The sequence below is a fragment of the Chamaea fasciata genome, unplaced genomic scaffold, assembly GCF_029207755.1.
Source record: "Chamaea fasciata isolate MVZ Bird 193981 ecotype frontalis unplaced genomic scaffold, bChaFas1.0.hap1 SCAF_4, whole genome shotgun sequence".
Taxonomy (NCBI): Eukaryota; Metazoa; Chordata; class Aves; order Passeriformes; family Sylviidae; genus Chamaea; species Chamaea fasciata.
This window is the reverse complement of record NW_027094089.1, coordinates 51,975,692-51,994,952: the sequence shown is the minus strand read 5'-3', so window position 1 is coordinate 51,994,952 and position 19,261 is coordinate 51,975,692. Positions and strand designations below refer to the sequence as shown.

The window sequence follows — 19,261 nt, the reverse complement described above, 5'->3', positions numbered from 1 at the left end:
CACCATGATTAAAAACATGGTCAGCAACAGTCAGCCAATGCCTTAGCTGTACAAAACAAAGGATTTTTCCCATCTACACTGAAACCTACAGGGAAGGGAAAGAGGGGACATTCCTCATTTTGTCATCTACCTACATAAACCACATGGGAATGCATTAAAGACCAAAGTACATCTGTGAGGCTGGGAGTTTCCAGCATATGCACATGCCTTCCATCAGGAGCCTTTCATATGTGGCTCTGATTTACACAGAAACTCACATTTTTTCTGGCACAGTAAGTTTATACTTTGACAGCTTGCAAAGGAAGATATCTTGGGCTGACTTCTGTATCTCACAAAAGAGGTTGTTGTCCTTACCTGTTTATCTATGTGTCAGATACTAATGGATAATCAGCTTTAACTCCAAACAATTCCTCGGGCAGGTATTTCATGTAGCATTAAGATTATTGTCTTGGGTCTGCTTTGCCTCCTTTTCACAGGGCTACTGTGCTTAGATATGTTTGGTAGACAATGGAAAACCTATCTTTTCAAGTTCTCAAATACTTATCTAGAGAGTAACAGTGGTCCTCCTTGTCTTGTGTTTAGATAGCAGCAAAACCACAAAGTCTAGCTAGGGCTTTGCTTATGTCTTTCTTGGGTAAAAAAAAAAAGTCACTTCAGGATGTTTTCTTGGCCATTCAGAGACTGTTCCTATTCTTGCCTTCAGGCTGCTGAGCCCTTAAATGGCATTTGACATTTTTGGCAAAAAAGAAAATGCTTCCATATGCAGTGCTGGTCCACAGATGCAGTCTGATGGGTCCTTCTTATTGCATGACAGAACAAAATATTTTTCAAACAAGGATCTGAGTTTTCCAGAAATGCCTGGTTTGCAGAAGCAGCAAAGCTGACTTTACACTGGGCAGGCATTTGTCCAGGTCTAGCTCTCCGGCTAAGTCCTTTCTAGAGGACCCTGAGGAAAAAAGGAAAAAGGTGTCTACTGCAGCTGCTGAGGAGATGAGGGCCATTGGAACCTCGAGTCTGAATCCACGCCCTGTTAGAGAGAGAGGCATTTCAGAGCTGAGGTGTTTATGGAGCTTTCCATCTTTGTGGTGGTCTACTGAGCCATGAAGCTTTGCATTCTGTAAGGAAATGCTTTGGGCTTTGCAATGGGCTGGTTGCCTTGCCTTTCCAGAGCTGCAGAAGAATTACATCTCCTGCCATCTTCATCATGACCTGTGTGCTGTATGCACCTCTAAAATACCTTGGCACAGAAGGTGTATTTTTCCCTTAGATGGACACTCACAAACAACCTGGATTATGTGTATGCTTTACTCTGTCTCAGGAGGTCACTGGTCACTTAGCTTTGCCTAAGTAAAAGCTAATTATTGAGCATGGGAAATGCTGGAGGCAGTTCCCTCCTTCTGTATCACTGGTTTATGCAGAGGGGTTTAAAGGTTAGTTGGGAGGATTCCTTTCCTCCCAGGAGAAAACTTGAATAATCTATCACACTGCTTTTTCTGTTCAAGATTCCTGTCTTGGCACTGTCAGCCTTGGGGATGACCTTCCCTCTGCATTGGGCTGGCTCTCAGCTCCTATCTCTCTATGTGCAAAGCATTGAAAGCAGCCCTACAAAGATTCTAGGTGAGGCTGAAAATGATCAGTTCCCCGAGGTGCTTTTCCATCACTCTCCTGACAGTTCTCCTGGTTTGCAAACGTTCAGCTCAGACAAATCATTTCGCTCCTCGTATTTAAAAATGCTGGAAAAGCTGTGATCACTAGTGAGTGCAATACTTGTTGTCTAAATCCTTCCTGTATTTATCTGGGTCATTTTCTCCCCTTTCTATCTCTAGCCTGACTCCAGTTAATCCTCTGCCCTGAATATCTGCTTATTCCTACAGCCACCTTTGACCCACAGAAACTGACAGTTTGGTTTGTTCTGGTGCACATGCTGTGACATGTGAATGTTTTAGTTTGGTTTTCCCTGTCCTCAATTCAAAGTTTACAATGTATCTACATCTGCTTGCCTTGTGCACCACTGCCTGTCAGTAGATTTTCCCTTGCCAGGTCAACATCTAAATAAAATATAACTGCCCTTAGCCACATAACTACCTGAGTCAGCACCTGGACAAAAAAACCCAAAGCCCTTCCAGGTTCAGTAGTCACATCATATGATTACACATCATCTCTGTAGCAAGGCATTTGTTACAGGTGACCAGCAGGAGTCATTAATTCTTGCCCTCTCACAGAGCCATAGAAATGGGAGTTCAATCAGTCACTGAATTATTTCAAGACAATGATCAGAAAAGTCCCTAATTGAACAGATAACTCTCAGTGGTCATGTGCAACTACTTTGAGTAATTTTAATTTTTTTCCCACTGTCTTTGTACCTGAAGATCTGAAGATGAGGAGGGAAGCAATTAAGTGCCATGAAGACATTGACATGAAGACATTGACATGGAGACTTGGAAAGTTTTTTTTAGCAGAGACACTGATCTTTGAGTGGGATCGTACTTAAAATATCCAAAGCAATTGATCAAACTTTCAAATACTTGTATGCTCGGTCTACAACTACATAGGCACTCCTTTCCATTGATGAACTCCCAATTTGCCCACAGTCTTCAGCTGATTATCTAAAACTCAGCTCAAATGCATTGAATGGTCGAAGGCTCACAGAACCAGTAATTTTGAGGAGTGCCCAGGTTGCCCTGGCAACATTCAAGTAAGTATCACTGGACAACCTTTGTATTTCAGGGGTCTCATTAAAAAGCTTGAATAAACCTTGCCTTGTAACACCAAGTACATAGGGATAACTTAAGTTTTTCATCTCAATCTCTTTAAGAAAGCACCCTCAGAAGGAAGATGGAAATCAGACAGGAGGGCCCAGAGTTAAGGTGAAAGACTGGGGAGAAATACAAAAATACAAAGGAATAATAAAAGAACAAACACCAGATGAGTATTTTGTCGTCCACCACGATGAAGATAAATCTAGGCAAGTGCTCACAGCTGAACACCTTTGTTGCTGAAGATTTCCTCCTATGAATATTTGGAGGTGATGTCTCATGAGTATTTTTCATCTAGGTTTGAATCACACTTCCATCTGATGCCACTGGCTTCTCTTTGAGGTCATGCCTTTCTTGGTCCCCTCCTGTCTTTGTAGAGGTTTGCATTCTTTCACTGTGGGCAAGAAATGCAACCTGCCTTTGGTCTTTTAACTGTGTAGCAGCTACCATAAAGGCAGTGTAGTACGCTGTGTAGGCTGTGTGGTCTCACTCTCTTTAACCACCCACATTCTTCTCTCCCCAGAAGAGCAGCTTGGACAAGTACCATTGCATCTGCATCTGCCAGTTTCAACAGAGTCTATTCACTTGCTTTTGAGACAGGAACTTTATATATTGGAGTGTTTGGCCCCTATTAGAAAACACTCTTTCCGATGCAAGCCCCTGAACCCAGGGCAATCACTTGTGGTGAGTGTGGAGACTTCAAGAGAACCTTGTACTGGGAGAAGCGCAGCATTTAAAGAGGGACTATGCCAGAGAAGCCTGCAAGCCAGGAATGCCAGCCATGTTCATTAGGCTATGTAATGCATGGTTATCAAACCCCTCAAGAGGTATTCTTTGTGAAAATCTTGGCTTCCTGTATGTCAGAGACCATCCAGATATGGATGCTAAATGCAAAGGCCTGGATACAAAAGCTGGTGCAGCAAGTACTGAACCCATGCATTCCACTAAAGTGAGAGTGGGAGTAAGATATAAGGGAAGAAATGCCAGTTTCTGTTGCCAGTTGGGGCTTCAGACTAGGCAGCCCTCCCCCTCACTGGCACAACTGGTGACTGAGAGCAACCCTACTTGATTTGTGTCTTTCTTGCCTTACCCCCCAGTATCTTTCAATTTCCACTGTAGTGAAAAAAAGCAGTCTTGTTTTTGCCCTGCTCGTGCAACATGACTTTCAGCTACTGCCTGGGGCTGTGGGTACTTGACTTAGGAAACTAATTTTATTTTTCTAGGTTGTCGCTTTGCACTAGTCCCTGAAAGTCAGGACTTCTGTGAACTGTGACACAATGCAGACTCACTGGTCTTGAGATTGACTTCAAGTTCCTCCACTAAGACCTGCAAGTTGCAGGACTCCCTGCCCCCACAGTTCTCTGGGATCCTGGAAGGAGTGAAGCCACCAGCTTTGTTCTGCTATTTCAAAGATACTTCTCATGGAAACCCCAGAAGCTGGGTCAGAGGGCCTCACATGGCCTTCCAGCACAGTGCTGCTCTCTGACTGCTTGGATGAACTGACACACATGCTTAGTTCCTGGGGGAAAGGGTGTTATGTCACCATACAAAAACTGTCAGTCTTCCATTAAAATCAAAAAGCATCCACACTTGGCATGTAGGTGGCTTTTATATTCTCCAGGGTAGATATCTCCTCCTGAAACAGCCCTCCATGTATTTTGTGCACGGTTGGCAGGTGCTTCTAACAAACAGGACTAGACACAAATCTTTATCCTAGGATAATAATTATTAATTGTATTTTTCAGCATTTGAAATCACAGGTAAAACAGCAGAAGGATGGTTGAGACAGCCAATTCTGAGCACTTATCCAAGACTCACACTCAGTCTATCTGCAAGGTTGCCTTTGCTTTTTCTTCCTATATTTGCATGCTGCTGTGATAGCACAGCAAAAAATAAGGGGACGTAGGTATGTTCTGTAACTTAAGTGAGCTCTTAAAGCCTGTGATCAGAGATAAAAAATGGGAGGAAAGGTTTTTACTCAGGAACTGAACTCACTGTGTCTCAGGACTTATCCTCAGAGAACCAAGAGAAACTAAGGAAATTCTAGGTTCAAGGCCACCCCAACAGCTTTGGCTTAACTCTTTTATTGAAAATCTTTGATGCCTCAGATTAGTTACCCAAAATTAAGGAACATACATGAGCTCAAGACCTAAATTCTCCTATCTACAAACAACAGAGTACAGTCTTTTCACCAGTCAGACAGAAAATTGTTTAATTATCATGAAATGCCCAAGCCGTATGACCACAACTAAAAACCTCAGAAGAAAATCAGCCTTTCTTTTGTTAGAGCCACTGCCAGTAAGTACAGCTTGGGGGACCAGGCTGAAAGAAAACAAACCATGGAATTGCTTCTCACTAAGTGAGCTGCCTCCACTCTGAGCTGAGTAGGGCAGAAATCACACCAAATAAAAATATGCTGTTAAGGTTCAGGCAGTTAAAACTCTGTCATAATGTTTCATGCAAGCATGTGCATGTGCTTATCTTCACTGTGGTACCAAATTCAGATGTTGCATGTTTAATTGGTTTAGTGAAACTGGCATTTTGATAATGTCTGGCACATAGGAGACAGCCAAAATAATAATTCATGGCTCAATTAGCCTTAAATTTCCCAATTCTCAATATCCTCCCCATGCTAATGGAGAGGTATTTTATTTTTTCTTCCTATTTTTATTCTTTCTTCTTTTCGACCTTGAAAATTGGTCACACTAAGTGAGTTCTGTGACCAAAAGAGAGATTTTGGGATTTAACTCAAATGAATCTGTTGGTCTAGAAACATTTCTGTAATTTTTCTGTCTGGAATTTTAATGATTATGATCACTAATTGATTTTCAGGTTTATAACAGTGTCCAGTCTGTTTTTCTTCTCAGTTGCACTGTTTTGCATCAGCCTTGCTACTCTGGTCTCATCAAATAGGCTCTTGTAAGATGAGAGTGAAAAAAAACCTTTCCATAAAGATACAGGGTTTGGTAGAGTAGGTCTTTCAAGGAGAAACAGAGTAAACATTGCTCACAAAAGCTATGCAAGAAGCCCACAGATAAATGCAAAGCATTAGTAGAAAAGGGGAAAAAAAGATACTTTAATCTAAAATGGCTGGAAGAATCAGTTGAATGGTCATGCTTACATAGTTGAAGATATCTATCTGTAAAAGATTTGTACGGGATGTACTATAGGGATTATGGTTTAATCTAGTAAATACTGATACTATATTGGGAATAACAAATGAATAGGTGCTTATGTGCACTGCATATTTTTGTTTCCTTGAATCACTTGTCTGTTGATCTGGGTTTACGTAACACCCAACATAGATTTCTGTATGTGTGAGAATGCTGGAATGAAAGGTGGGAGGGAATGACCTGGATGTTGTAAAGTCAGTTTAAGAAGGAAGAGGTGCATTAGAGCTAGAAAATAAACATTGAACTTTCTGGCCTTTCAATACACCTGGAGAACCAGCCCTAGAAAGCTTATGCAACAAAATCATTTAAAAACAAGGATATCAACTGCTAAAGGCATTCAGATCTGACAGAGATTTTGTGAAAAACCCAAGAGTAGGAGGGCTGTGTCAGACAGGATATACCCCATGGCCAGACATAGCTTCCCCTCCTGCCTTCTTACCTTTAACTTCTGGCACAGTATACTGACAGGCAGCCTCTAGCTTTGGCAACTCTCACGCAAATAGAGAACTCCCCAGCAAAAAGATCTGAGCTCCTGAGGACTGAGTTCAACAGTCCTATTATTTGATGAGCAGATCACCTGAGAAATGAGCAGGCTGGTGAAGGCAGCTTCAATGTCAACAGATTCCTGCATTTAAAAGTTGTTCTTTTACCAAACACTTCCTAAAAAAAACCCCACAAACCAACCCAAAATAACAAAAAAAACCAACTCCTTCAGGGTTGCATTCTTTGATTTAGGGGAAACTAGTGGAAGCTTAAGTTTGCATCCAGTATTTTGATAAGTTCTGGGTACACAGAAAGCAAAATATCTATGCTGCTAAGATAATATGCTGCTCATAGTGATAGTGACTGCACCTGAGTGCTCAGTGAAAGTATGTGAGGATCTTTTTTCTTGTCTTCTCTGAGTAGTAAGGCTCAGACCCAGTTTTCAGAAAAAAAAAAACAAAGTGAATCTTTGTTTTATTGTCCTGTTAGACTCTTATATTACCTCATCTTGCTGCTTTCCAAAAATGTGAAGAGCTTTGACACACTGTAGCAACAACATCTGTGGTTTAAAAGTGAGATTGTTTAAAACCTTGTGATACCCCAACCATAAGGTTTTGGATAATCCTGCAGTCCCTAGCATGTACAATCATTTTACACACTATGCAGTTGAATCAAAACAGTCCATAATAAATTTTTCCAGACACAGCATTTGTTTTGGGTTTGCAGCCCAAAATACAGGAAGATTATGTATTTTCTAGTTTCTGGAAGGGCATAATGACCTATGGATTGTTGCGGCAGGACTCCACCATATGCAGGGACCTCAACAACTGTTGTTTTTGAGTTTTTGAATAACTTAACAGTGCAACCACATATACACCCCTTCAGATAAGGTCTCCTGCAAATGCCAAGATAAATGAAAACAACAATTCACAATGACAAATAGTTTTCACTTAGCAGCTTCCTTTCACATTGTGCCAAAGAAAAATGCTTGCATTTCTTCTGCTGCAGAAAATGCCATGCCTCATTTCTTAATTTCTTTAGCCTCACCAGCTGACTGGGCTCTTAGACAAAATAAGAAGAGAATTTTTGTTCCAAGTACTCTTGGATGTCTACCCTTGCTTGGGTTGGCAGGGCTTAGCAGTATTCTGTGGAAGAGATCACCAGTCAATGCCCTTCTGATGCACAGGGGGTGCCTGGGGGTCAGGCTTCAAGCAAAAGTTACCCTCAGAAATGGCATATACGTGAGACAGCTCAGCATGAAGTTGCCCTTGCACACAGAGGACAAGGCAAACTGAACTGAACTCTGCTGTTAAACGGGGGCTGTAAGTGTCCCTCTTTCTGCTCTTTTGTTTCCTGAATGTAATGGGCCTGTCATGGCTGTAGTTGTGGATTAATATAATTTTGGGAAAAGCCCAAACCCTAAAGTCCTTCATTTGCATTTGTCTACCAGAACAATGACAAGTAGAGAACACGTTCTTCTCAGCTTTGGGTATGATGGCTGGCTTTGAATCCTAAAAACCATACATACCCTGTGTAGGCAAATACATGCACATAGAGGCAGAAAACATAATCCAAAGCAGCCATGCTTTGAAATTTTCTTTGAATGGTTTTAAGAAGAGGAGGTGAGATTTTAAGTGGTTACTTCTACTACTGCTTGGAAAACCACAGCAATCTCAGAGCAATCTTTTCTCTCTAGGTAGCAGAGTGCAACTAGATTGTCAGCAATGCTGTTCTCAGCAGCCAGTCTGCAGAGGATGAATTTAGAATTCATTACATTTTAATACAGTATATGCAGGAAACAGACTTATGGAGGCATGTGATGGAACCTGTCCCAGATGCTTTAGATGTGATGTCAGGTCTTGGCATGGGTAAGGCACAGGATTTTTTGAGTATCAGTGGCAGACCCCTTCTCACTTCCATGCAACAATAAAACAGGAGATTTGTTTTAATCTTCTTCACATTGTTTTCTCCTGCAGGGACACCAGAACAGGGTCCACTGTCTCAGACCCATTGCAGTGACTACTTGCAAAGTATCTCAGTGAGTCCAGCAATGCTGTAGTATGCCTTGGCACATGACACTACTTGAGTGTTTGTTTCCTCTCCAGGGAGCATGGTGTTAAAAATGCCCTCATGCTGGGACTCTGCCTAGCACCCTGCTCTTTTATGGTAATGGACCATGCTGGACACACAAATCCTCAGAAAGAGCAGCTTTTCATTTTGTTAATGCATACACCATTGCCAAGATTGTGATGCTGTCTATTCTCTTCCTCAGGTGAAGAACTGTGTGCCAGCTGCTTTGTCTTCTGCCAGGCAGGCCAGCTGAGGAGGCAGAGTCTACTCACCCCCAGACTCCCATCTGACTGAGCAGAGATGGCCACTTGGTTTGCCTCATGGTGTCCCAGCTGACAGAGGTTACCTCTTCCTTTTAGCTCAACTACATCTCTTTACGTCATTATGACTATAATGAGCCTCCTTTTAAACAGACATTTACTTCAGCAGCTGAAGCAGACAGATGCTGCCATCTGTCCAGCCAGCAATGGAGGATGAGGGACTCACAAGTACAGTGCTTGTTGCTGGCATATTTTCTGCATTGATTCCTGATCTAAGGACCCGGGGGATCAGTGTTTTGTGCATTTTCAGGCTGGTTGGTTTAGCCACTTGATGCCACAATGACATTTTTACTACAGAGATTCAACTGCCAAGTGATTTTCTGTCCTCCACTGAGGAAACAGGCACCTTTTCACATCATCCAAGAGAAACATTGGATGTTTTTTAAAACACCTTGAGTGCAGTTTGCAAGACCACAAGGCTGGGACAGGTCATTAATTCTGATTATAACACATCAGCATCTAGCATCTGTACTGGGTGCAAAGATGTAGGGAAGAAAACCTTCATTTCTGAAACGTATACCTACTTCCTATTACAGACAACCAAAAGGGAACACTGGAACTACATTTCTTATAATAGACATTTCTTATAATGACCTACTATAGATAAAGTACTTTTAAAAAATACCAATTTCCTGAAAGGCTGAGTTTCATATATCAATGTGAAACACAGTTGAAAAATTGTTTTATATAACTTCTCCTGACTTTGAAAATGTACAGTTACAGCCCTATGGCTGAAGAGTCCCCTTGAGTACCCCCAACCTTCAAATTAGTTTCAAAGAAAATACCACAGATAAAGAAGGACTGAAGGAAGATTTTTGGAGCTGAAACACCTCTGCTAAACCTAGAATTTCTTGCTGAAATTTATTTGAAAATAGCTGCGGGAAATCTTTGCTCTTTCATTCATGTAGAGGCCTTTGGTTGACAGTACTGATTTCCTCTCTCTTACAGTTCAATGCAGTTGGTAACATTTCAAAACAGAAAGATGCATATCCTATATGAGTGGCTCCTGCCTGCCTCCAGGAATACCACAGCTGACTGGAGCTGCCACTTGCACGTTGTGTCGCTGGGGGGCTACACCTTCAGGGTCCTGTTTACCTCTCCAGAAAGAGCACCACGTGTACTATACATTTTCAAAAAGATTGTGAGAGCTTTAAAAAGTTTAAATATTTGAGACTCCCATTAAATTGCTTTGCTACTGCACAAATGCTTCCACATCTCTCTCTCTCTCTCTATTCCTCATGCCTTCCATGACAGTGACAGTGTATCAAAAACTAGCTCCAAATACTGTTTATGGAAATAAACAGTAGTAAAAATATAGGATGTAGTTAAGAGCGCTACTGTGTTCACCTGTTTGCACTGCTGACAGGATGAAGATGGTCAAAATTGTTCTCCTGGCTTGTTTTTCTCATGTAAATGAAAGAAATCCTTTCTATATATATCATGGTTTGTCATACAGAATCCTCTTCATGATGAAAAAAAGGATTTGGATTATCATGTTAAAATTTTCCATGGGTCAAATCTCCAATTCTGTAAAAGCATGTTGTAGTCAAGACAATTAGAGGGTTGTGGCTCCAGGTTTTACTTTTATGTATTTCTAAGCTCATCTCAGGGCAGACTCATTCAGCTGCAGTGCATGGTAAAAATATGATGGGAGAAAAGGCCAATGCCATTATAATATCTAATGAAAAAGTGTAAGTGCAGTGATGGTAGCTTTGAATTCTGCACATGGTCTTCAGTTATTGCATCCCACATAGCTCTGAGAAGAATGTATCACTAATAATTTGTAGTAACGCATGGCTTCTAATTGATTGAATTCCTTTTTCTGTTAAAAAAATGTGAAAAAATGCATAATTAATCTCCTTGCAGCTCAAGTTGTGTCAGAAATGGCTGTGCTTTTAGGATGATATTCACTCCTCAAAAGTGTCAAAGTGTGTTCTCCAGCATTTAGGGAGGATGCTTAGCAAAACACAGACTGCTTTCATCTCTGATAGCCTGATAAAGAGAAAAAGTATGTCTGCTAGATGAGAGATCAGGTTTGTTATGCTGAATGGGTGCTGAAGAGAAGAGAAGAGAAGAGAAGAGAAGAGAAGAGAAGAGAAGAGAAGAGAAGAGAAGAGAAGAGAAGAGAAGAGAAGAGCAAGTTCCACGTCAATTATCTGCAGCAACTTACCACGTCAATTATCTGCAGCAAGGAAAGCTGGAGTTCAACTACGATCGGCTGGGAGTCATTCACTACAGGTCGTTCCAGACGATTGTAGTTCCTCAGCAGCTCTCTGTACAAGCGTCTCTGGCCTTCCCCCTGCTGAGAGACTAGAGGAAAAGAAAGAAGGTGTCTGTCATTTTCACACTGTCACACAGTCACCATTGTTCATCTGTTTTGTTGAAAACTCCTTCTTATTAGATTTGTAATTAGAAAGCAGTTCCTAAAAACACCATCCAAATTCTGCACATAAATGTGAAAAACACAGCTTTTTTGCATATATGAATGCTGAACTCTCAAAAAAATTAGCTACTAACACTAACTCATTACTAACATTCAGAAATTACTGAACAGGATTTGGGGCTCTGACTGAATTGTCCCCATTCCTTGGAGTCCCTCCTGCTGATGGACAGTAGAGCTGTGGTTCCAAAACCACCAGACAGCTTCCTGGGAGGCAAACAAATTTGCTTGTTCTTATTTCCTAGACACGGGCTACTGTTAGCCAGCACTGGTATTACTTAGCCATATTGTGTTTTTACCAAGAATGGATAACAGGTATCCTTATTTCTTGGAACTGATGTATCTGGCCTTTTTCTATGCTCAAGAAACAGTAACAACCTTTCTTCCTACCTTATTCAGTTTTGTGTAGCAGTCTTTCTAGGCTTAGAGTTACTTCCTTTGACTTTTTTCCATCTGATGGCAACACACTTTGTTAACACCTACTGAGATGGTGGTATGAAGATTAGAGTATTTAACAGGTATTAACTACAATGATATTAAATTTCTGATATTACACACTTATCTCAGTTTTCACTGGGGACAGACTCCACACAAACCTGTCATGCAAACAGCTGACAATGTTAAAGATTAGCAGAACTTCAGCCTATGCTCAATTTCCAAAATTCCCAAGTTCCCACCTTTGGGCTGGGTGTGGAGAGCATCTGTCTAACATGTATGACCAGGTTTCTTTGCCACGACAACTGTAGATGGTGAAGGTTTGGGTATCTTCCTTTAGCAAAGCAAGAAGTTTGCTGGGATACACTGCTCAGCACCCTGGTTCCCCCTAAACTGAGTAGATCTTGGTGCTGTGGCTAGTGGCAGCCTGAGCTCTACTTAAGAGCTGCACCTAAGAGAAGGAACATCAGGGACCACAGGTTCCCTGAGGTCAAACCAGTCCTTTCAACATGAGTGTGTACTCTCTGAACTGTATAAATTCAATCCCTGTCACAGAATCTGCACTCTAAATCATTATTACTTTGGACTGAAGCATTTTTTTTATCCACTGCAACTCCCACTCTCTGTATATGATGGTTTTTACTTCTTGATCAGAGCTCTGCAAATTGAGATCAAAACTCCTTTCTCAGAGCTTGTGATGAATATTTTCTTGACAGTGCAAAAAAATGTAACAACCCATTCTGCCTTACCAGTCTCTTACTACACTTAGCAAACCCTTCAAGCCTGACACAAGCTGCCCTACTACAAAGCAGCCATGTCTTTTAAAACTAATAATAGATTCAGTTTATAAACACTTCATGGATCTGTTTAACTTGTGTTCTTTTCATTTTTGCTGGTACTCAAGGAAGCTTTGTGACCTTCTAGCATGACAGTGCCTGATAAACAAGGAAGAAGAGTATTTTGGTTCACTTTGGTAAATTACACCATCACATCAATTTCATAAGCCCTTTCTCCTCTTGTGTAATATTCTACATGATTACAGGCACCCAGAGGAGCAAATGCTGTAAGCACACCTTCAATAGCCCTTACTGACATCTCAGCATTGGATGCTATGTTTTCACCAATGGCAAAGACAAACTCTGACCACAGTATCTCTCCTTCAGCACGTTAAGTAATTTTCCCTGCTTACTTAAGCAGAGATTTAAGTCCTTTGTAATGGCCTTAGTACTTTTTAGTGCCTCAGCTGGACCAGACTCCATTATGAAAGCCTCGTGTGTGAAGGAAACCCGTGAAAATCACCACACATTTTCCTGTGGAAAGAGGTTTGGAGTTTGAAGCAAATTTGCTGTCGTTTCACTCACCTACCCACCCACATTCCTGTGCTTTAGGGAAGAAACGACTTCCTGAACTATTGCCCTCATCTTGAGTACTCACATAATACTTGCCCTTCACCTTTCTTCTAAACTGGCTGTCTCAGCTTTTACAAAGGGAAAAGCGTCCTTCACCAGTCTCTGGACCCAACTAGGCTGCTAGACTGCCCTGGTACCTCCATTGTCAGGGTGCACTGAAGCATTTCCCCACGGGAGGTCTGACTTGCAGAAATCTAAGCATAACCCTTTGCTGCAGGCTTTGGAAAGCTGTCCTTGCACAGTGTGCTTCATCCATGCTGAAGTCAAGCCTCTTTCCCTGTTAAACTTTGTGAGGTGAAGTAGTCGAGAACAGCACCTTCTTTTCCATCCTTTCTTCAACTCACCTCTCTGTAATGTGATCCTGATACTTTGCAACCTCTGGTATTTAAAACTGAATAGTTGTAGCTGATCTATTCTGAGTCTGCTGAGTTGGCATTGGCGACCATGTATTTGTGTGCTGCATGGTTTTGCTTACAAAATGACAAAGATTCAGAAGCAATGGAGCCTTGGGATGTCCTGGCAAACAGCTACAGCAGCTGTTGGTACCATAAAGAGCTGGCTAGCTTAATCACACTACCATCTCTGCTACAGCTGCTTTGGAGAAGGGCACTAAGGTGGATGTCTAGTCTGACTTTCATGTTCACAGACTTTTTCTTTAAATTGTAATTTTCAAATATTTAATGTTTCATACTCCAGAGAGATTTCTGCTTTTTTCTCCTATAACATTTGTGCTAATGCATTGTGACACTACAACTCTGTGTGCTAAATGGAGTGTTTGCTGGTGATGGGGAAACGTGAATCTCTCAGGAGCAGTGGTAGAATACGCTTTACCACTGACTATCCCTCAGTCACAGAAGTTTAACCAAAAACTGTGGCACTGTTTATCTTTTAAACTAGGCTAGATGATGGATGTCAATATTTAAAGTTGCCAAGTCAGTCTCTCAAACCCACTGCCAGACTTGCTTGGCTATGTATGTTACTGGTAAGTAAAAGTAACTGGCAAAGGGCATGATGTTTTCTAGGTAAAGAATCTGAGAGTTTTTATGACCCACTGCCTCTGATAGTGTCTCACTTATCTCTGAAATATCTTTGAAGCAGTCAGAAAACATACAAAGTCATTAAAATTTGAGGGAAGAGCAGTGTAGGATGTTTACCTCAACTTTAGCAAGACTTTCAGCAGACCATCTCTGAAAAATTCTCATACACATTTGTCTATGCCTTACAGGCTAGATAAGAGAACAGTGGACAGAAAAGTGGCTGAACTGTCAGGTTCAGAGGGTTGTAGTCAGCAGCAAAAAGTTCAGCTGAAGGCCAGCCAGTGGTAGACTACTCCAGGGATGGATACTGGGAGCAATGCTATTTAACATTGTTATGAATGCTGGGACAGAGTGCACCCTTAGAAAGTTGGGGTTTTTTTCAGATGGTACAAAACTAGGAGGAGTGGCTGATACAGCACAAAGTTTTCTGCCACTCAGAAGGACCTTAAAAAACTTGAGAAATAACTGACAGGAACCCCATGAAGTTCAATGAAATAGAGTATAAAGTCGTCCTGCACCTGAGGAGTAACTCCAGCGACCAGAACAGGCTGGGGGCTCGTGGGCTGGTGAGCAGGATAGCCAAAAAGCCCCAAGGGGCCTTTACAGGTATCAGACTGACTATACGCCAGCAATGCACCCTTGTAGCAAAGGTCACCAGCATCCTTAGCTGCAACAGGAAGAACCACACATGTAAATCAAGAAAGGTGATCCTTTCTCTCTACTTAGCACTGGTGATACACACCTGGAATGCTGTATCCAGTGTAGAAAGGAGACATGGAATTACTAGATCAAGGGCTGGATTGTTCTTCAAGATTTACTCTTGAATAATCCAAAAATGTTCCCTAAATTGCTCCTACAGTTTGCAGACAACTGGGAAGCGCAAGGCAACCAATCCCCAGATTAGTCGTAAAGAGTTCTATGGAAAGCAATTACTCATGCACTACATTAAACTTTTAAACACTTCTCTGAATTCCCTCCGTACTTCTGCATGTGCGAAGAAGTCTGCAAGAAGCCCACTGATTGAATGATATGACCAATAAAATGCTATCAATCTCTTGAGAATAGATGCTATAGTTGCATTTCATGTTTCTTTCCAGGATGTAATTGATGAGAATTGCACAGCAAGGGAACCTGCACCTAGGTCTGGCCAGATTATCCCTAAGGCATCCTCAGGAAGGACAGATGCTCTATCCTTTCCAGGAGCTGTGCTGTCATGTCTGGTCTTGGCTGATTGATTTTCCTGCTCTGCTTTGCATGCCAAGGTCCCCAGGCTATAAGGCAAGGGTCCAGCCGTTCTAGTTCCCCATGTTTGTTCACAAAGTAGTCAGCTTCTTAAATGAGAATCCTGGTGTGAGACACATTCTGGCTGGTTGTGCCTGGTAAAGAATATATAATGAAATATTAACAAGATGATAGGTAGCAGAACATGGATTTTCACTAGTTTTTCAGCAATGGTACCTGTATTATCAACAATTCTACCTCTGTCTCATAGTGTTCCCTGGCTTTGTTTTCATAATCTCTCAACTCTTTGAGAGGGGGAGCTTCTAGCTGTTTTCGAGCCATTGTTCATTTCTTTAAGCAGAGATTGAGACCACATACACAAGTTATTACTTTATTGATACAAGATTATTGGTACCTAAAATGGTGGTTTTCAGACAAAATATCATATTCTTTCCATATCACTTTATATTAACATATATGCTTGCTAACATGCCTCTGAATTAGAAAATATGTCTTTGTTTTCTTTTTCTGTTTTCAAAGACAGTTCCTAGAATCACTTTCACATATAATCTTTTTGAAGAACATGGTAAGTTACAACCAACAGCATATTTCTTATCCGTCATATTGTTGCTTTTATATATTTTGCCCCTCCCCAGTACTTCATAAAAGGTCTCAAAATGCAGTGATACTGTGATTGTGACATTTTTGCACTCCCCTTGTACCTTCTGCAGGTATTTCACCACATCTATGTCACTTTTTTCTCTCTGTACTGTTACTTTGACATGTACCTTTTGTTTTGGTTTATTTGCTTGTTTCACTGCTTCATAAAAGAAAATGAGTGAAGTTCTGGCATTTATCAAAAACAAACATAACAGTGCCATTATCCTATGAGGTATTATTAAGTTTAGTTGTGTAATGATTGTATTTAATTTTCTTATAAGTGGAATATTTACAGAGGAAAAATCAATTTAAAAACTATAGTTATCAGAGCTAAATCCTAGAACTTAAAACTATTTTCCTAAAACCCTCCTGCCACAGCTCATCTTCTATTATTTATTTTCATTTTAGTTTATCCCTGTACTCTTGCAGGGATTTTTACCTATTTCTTCCACATTCCAAATAGAATGATCATAGGAAACGTACACACACACACACACACACACACAAACACTGCATGCAATAATGAATTATGGGGGCAGTAACATTAGAAGTATCAGGAAAGAAGCAGATTGTTTCACAGACAATTTCATTCGCATAGAGAACTGCAATGGCAAGAGCATTTACGAAATGAGGCATGTTCTAATGATTTGGTAGCTATAGAAAGCAACTTATTTTGAATATTTTGCAGATTTTTGAGAATGTAAAGCATGTCACTGCATATGTCACTTAATCTCTAGAGACACAGATGTATCCCATCTGCTTTTGTTCTTATGTGCAGTATTGTTACTTTTATCTATGGCTGGAAATGCATTATTTCTTTCAATGCCCTTTGATTTAAAATGCATGCCATCATGCCTTCAGGGAAGAGGATTCACATAAGAAACAATGGAATAACATCAGCTACCTCTACCCTGTGTGAGTGTCTCTGTGTGTGTATTTATGTGTTGTGTATTTGAATATATCTCTCACTTAAAACCTCTTTTTAATCTACTTCCCTTCTGGATAATCTTTGACTCTAATCTTTGTCTCTTGCAATGCAGATTGTTTCTGCATCTTACACACAAAATTCATCAGATACCCAGAGGAATGTGAGAAATTACATGATTTCCTAGCCAAAAAGGACCTGATATTCCTGAAACTGGTCATTTCCGCTCATTCATAGCAGATAAAGAGTTCCCAGCAGAGATGGGTATAAAAAAGGTATTCTAGGAAAGGTTTCTTCTTTACATGACAACATGCTAAAACTATATAATGAAAGGATGGGGTTATATTTTTGCTCCCACTGGGTTGGTTGTGGGTGTTTTAAAGGCTGAGTTACATGTGTAAGGTAGAGAGACACACTTTGAGGTATTAACAGTAGGATACCTCTCATTCACAGTTATCACAGTTATCTAAATGGCCTCATTACTCCAGGTCAGAGACCTAACTAGCTATAGCCAGTAAAGGCAAAAAATGTACTTTTACTGTATTGCTAGTTTACATTAGCTCTATGCAATGTAAGTGTCATACTAGACGCTCAGCAAGCACAGTGGGAGGAATCTGGAACAGTGATGAAGAGAGGGACTCCCCTTGCCGCACATTAGAGACTGGTGTGGCTGTCTGGAGGCAACTCTTGCCAGCCATCCTGGGATTTGTGGAGAGGAGAAGTAATGGCAGCCAAAGGAAAGAAACAAAACCCTAAGATAAAAGCAAGATACCAGTGATATGGTCATCAGTGTATTGGACTAGGCTTCTGCACTCCCTGCTCCCACTGGCTTGCAGAGCATCTTGTCACATCTCTATGTGTTTCAGCACCCAAACCAGTTAACCCAAACAAAGCTCTTCTTGTGAAAGCACCATGAGCTTCACCCTCCAAGTGCCATCAATAAGGCAGCCGTGGCAATATGCACAGCATTCACAGACAGCTATGAAAAGGGTCGAGTCTGTCTGCACCTCCCCATCAAAAGCCCACTCTACACTATGCCAGGCACATGTGGAGAGTTCAGATCTGGGAAAGTCATAAGTGAACTGACAGAATAGGCAAGTCTTATTAGGCTGAGAAAACAACAGGTAGGAGAGTTATTTTTCCTAAACCCCAGATAATAGCAGTGATAGAGCCTGCAATGATGTTGTGGTTTAACCCCACACTGGAACTGAGTACCAAGCAGTCACTCACTCACAATCTCCCTGCTCCCAACGGGATGAAGAAAAGAATTAGAAAAAATTACAATAATAACATTAATGAAATGTATTAATAATAAAACATAATGAAACATAATAATAATAGTAATAATGATAGTAATAATAATAGTAATAATAATAACAATAATAATGAAAAGGGAGACAACAAAAAGAGAGACAGAAATAAAACCCAAAGAAGAGAAATTATGCCCAATACTATTGCTCACCACCCACTGAACAGCAACTGGCTTCTTCTAGTCAGTTTCCCCCATTTTATACACTGAGACCACTAACTCCCCAGGAAGAGAAAAGCAGATAGTTTTGTCCCAAGATTTGAAGAGAGCAAAGATACCGAGAGCTATTCCTTAGTCAGAGGCAGGTGCTTAATAGGAAAAAAGCTTGTTCCCTTATTTAATAATTCAAGGGTGAGGGAGAGACCTTGCCTCTCAAACACTGCCTCAGTGTGTTATTGATGAAGCACTGGTAATACGGTTTAACTTCTCTGGGCAATGCAGAGGACAGGCTGGATTGGAAATTATATAGACAATAATAGTGGGAAAATTAACTGCCCAGTGTCTTCAGAGATGTCACAGTGCTTCTCTCTCTTTCCTTCTGCAGTCCTCATCAGCTGGTTATGATCCCAGAGAAGGCTAGTTTCCCAGACTATGAACTTTTGCCTTGCCAGCCTGCCACCTGTATTTACATAGCAAAGCTACTACACAGCAAAGGCATTGAGGATGCAATAAGCAAGGCTAGAGACAGCTTCTCCTGCCTTTTTCCCTCATCATTCAAGTTGCAGCTGTTACCCATGAACAAAGGGATAGCTCCACTGGCTGCAAGGCACAGGCTAGGCATAGATGTCCAGAGTGAACATGGATCTGAGAATGCAAAGAAAGTTTCAAGTTTGTCTTTACAATATCAAAAGTCAAATGCTGGATAATGAGAAATATAATATAAGAGCCCTCTGAAAGGGATGGGAGTAAGTCTGATAAAAATTTTGACTGCACCTTGAATGACTGCTACTTTGTTCAGTGCTTAGTATGTGAAATGGGAAATACAGACATACATTTTCCTAAACATGAAACAGTTTCACACTA

The 19,261-nt window shown here is 41.0% G+C and overlaps 1 protein-coding gene across 1 annotated transcript in view; it reads right to left on the bottom strand.

Annotated features, from left to right (window-relative positions):
* The window catches only part of LOC136288921 (neuronal acetylcholine receptor subunit alpha-7-like), a 58,101-nt gene that overhangs the window by 31,200 nt on the left and 7,640 nt on the right, over window positions 1–19,261 (bottom strand). Inside the window, exon 2 of the mRNA XM_066182403.1 lies at window positions 10,973–11,112. Within this exon, the coding sequence (XP_066038500.1) occupies window positions 10,973–11,112 (140 nt within the window). The remainder of the gene's footprint in view (window positions 1–10,972; window positions 11,113–19,261) is intronic.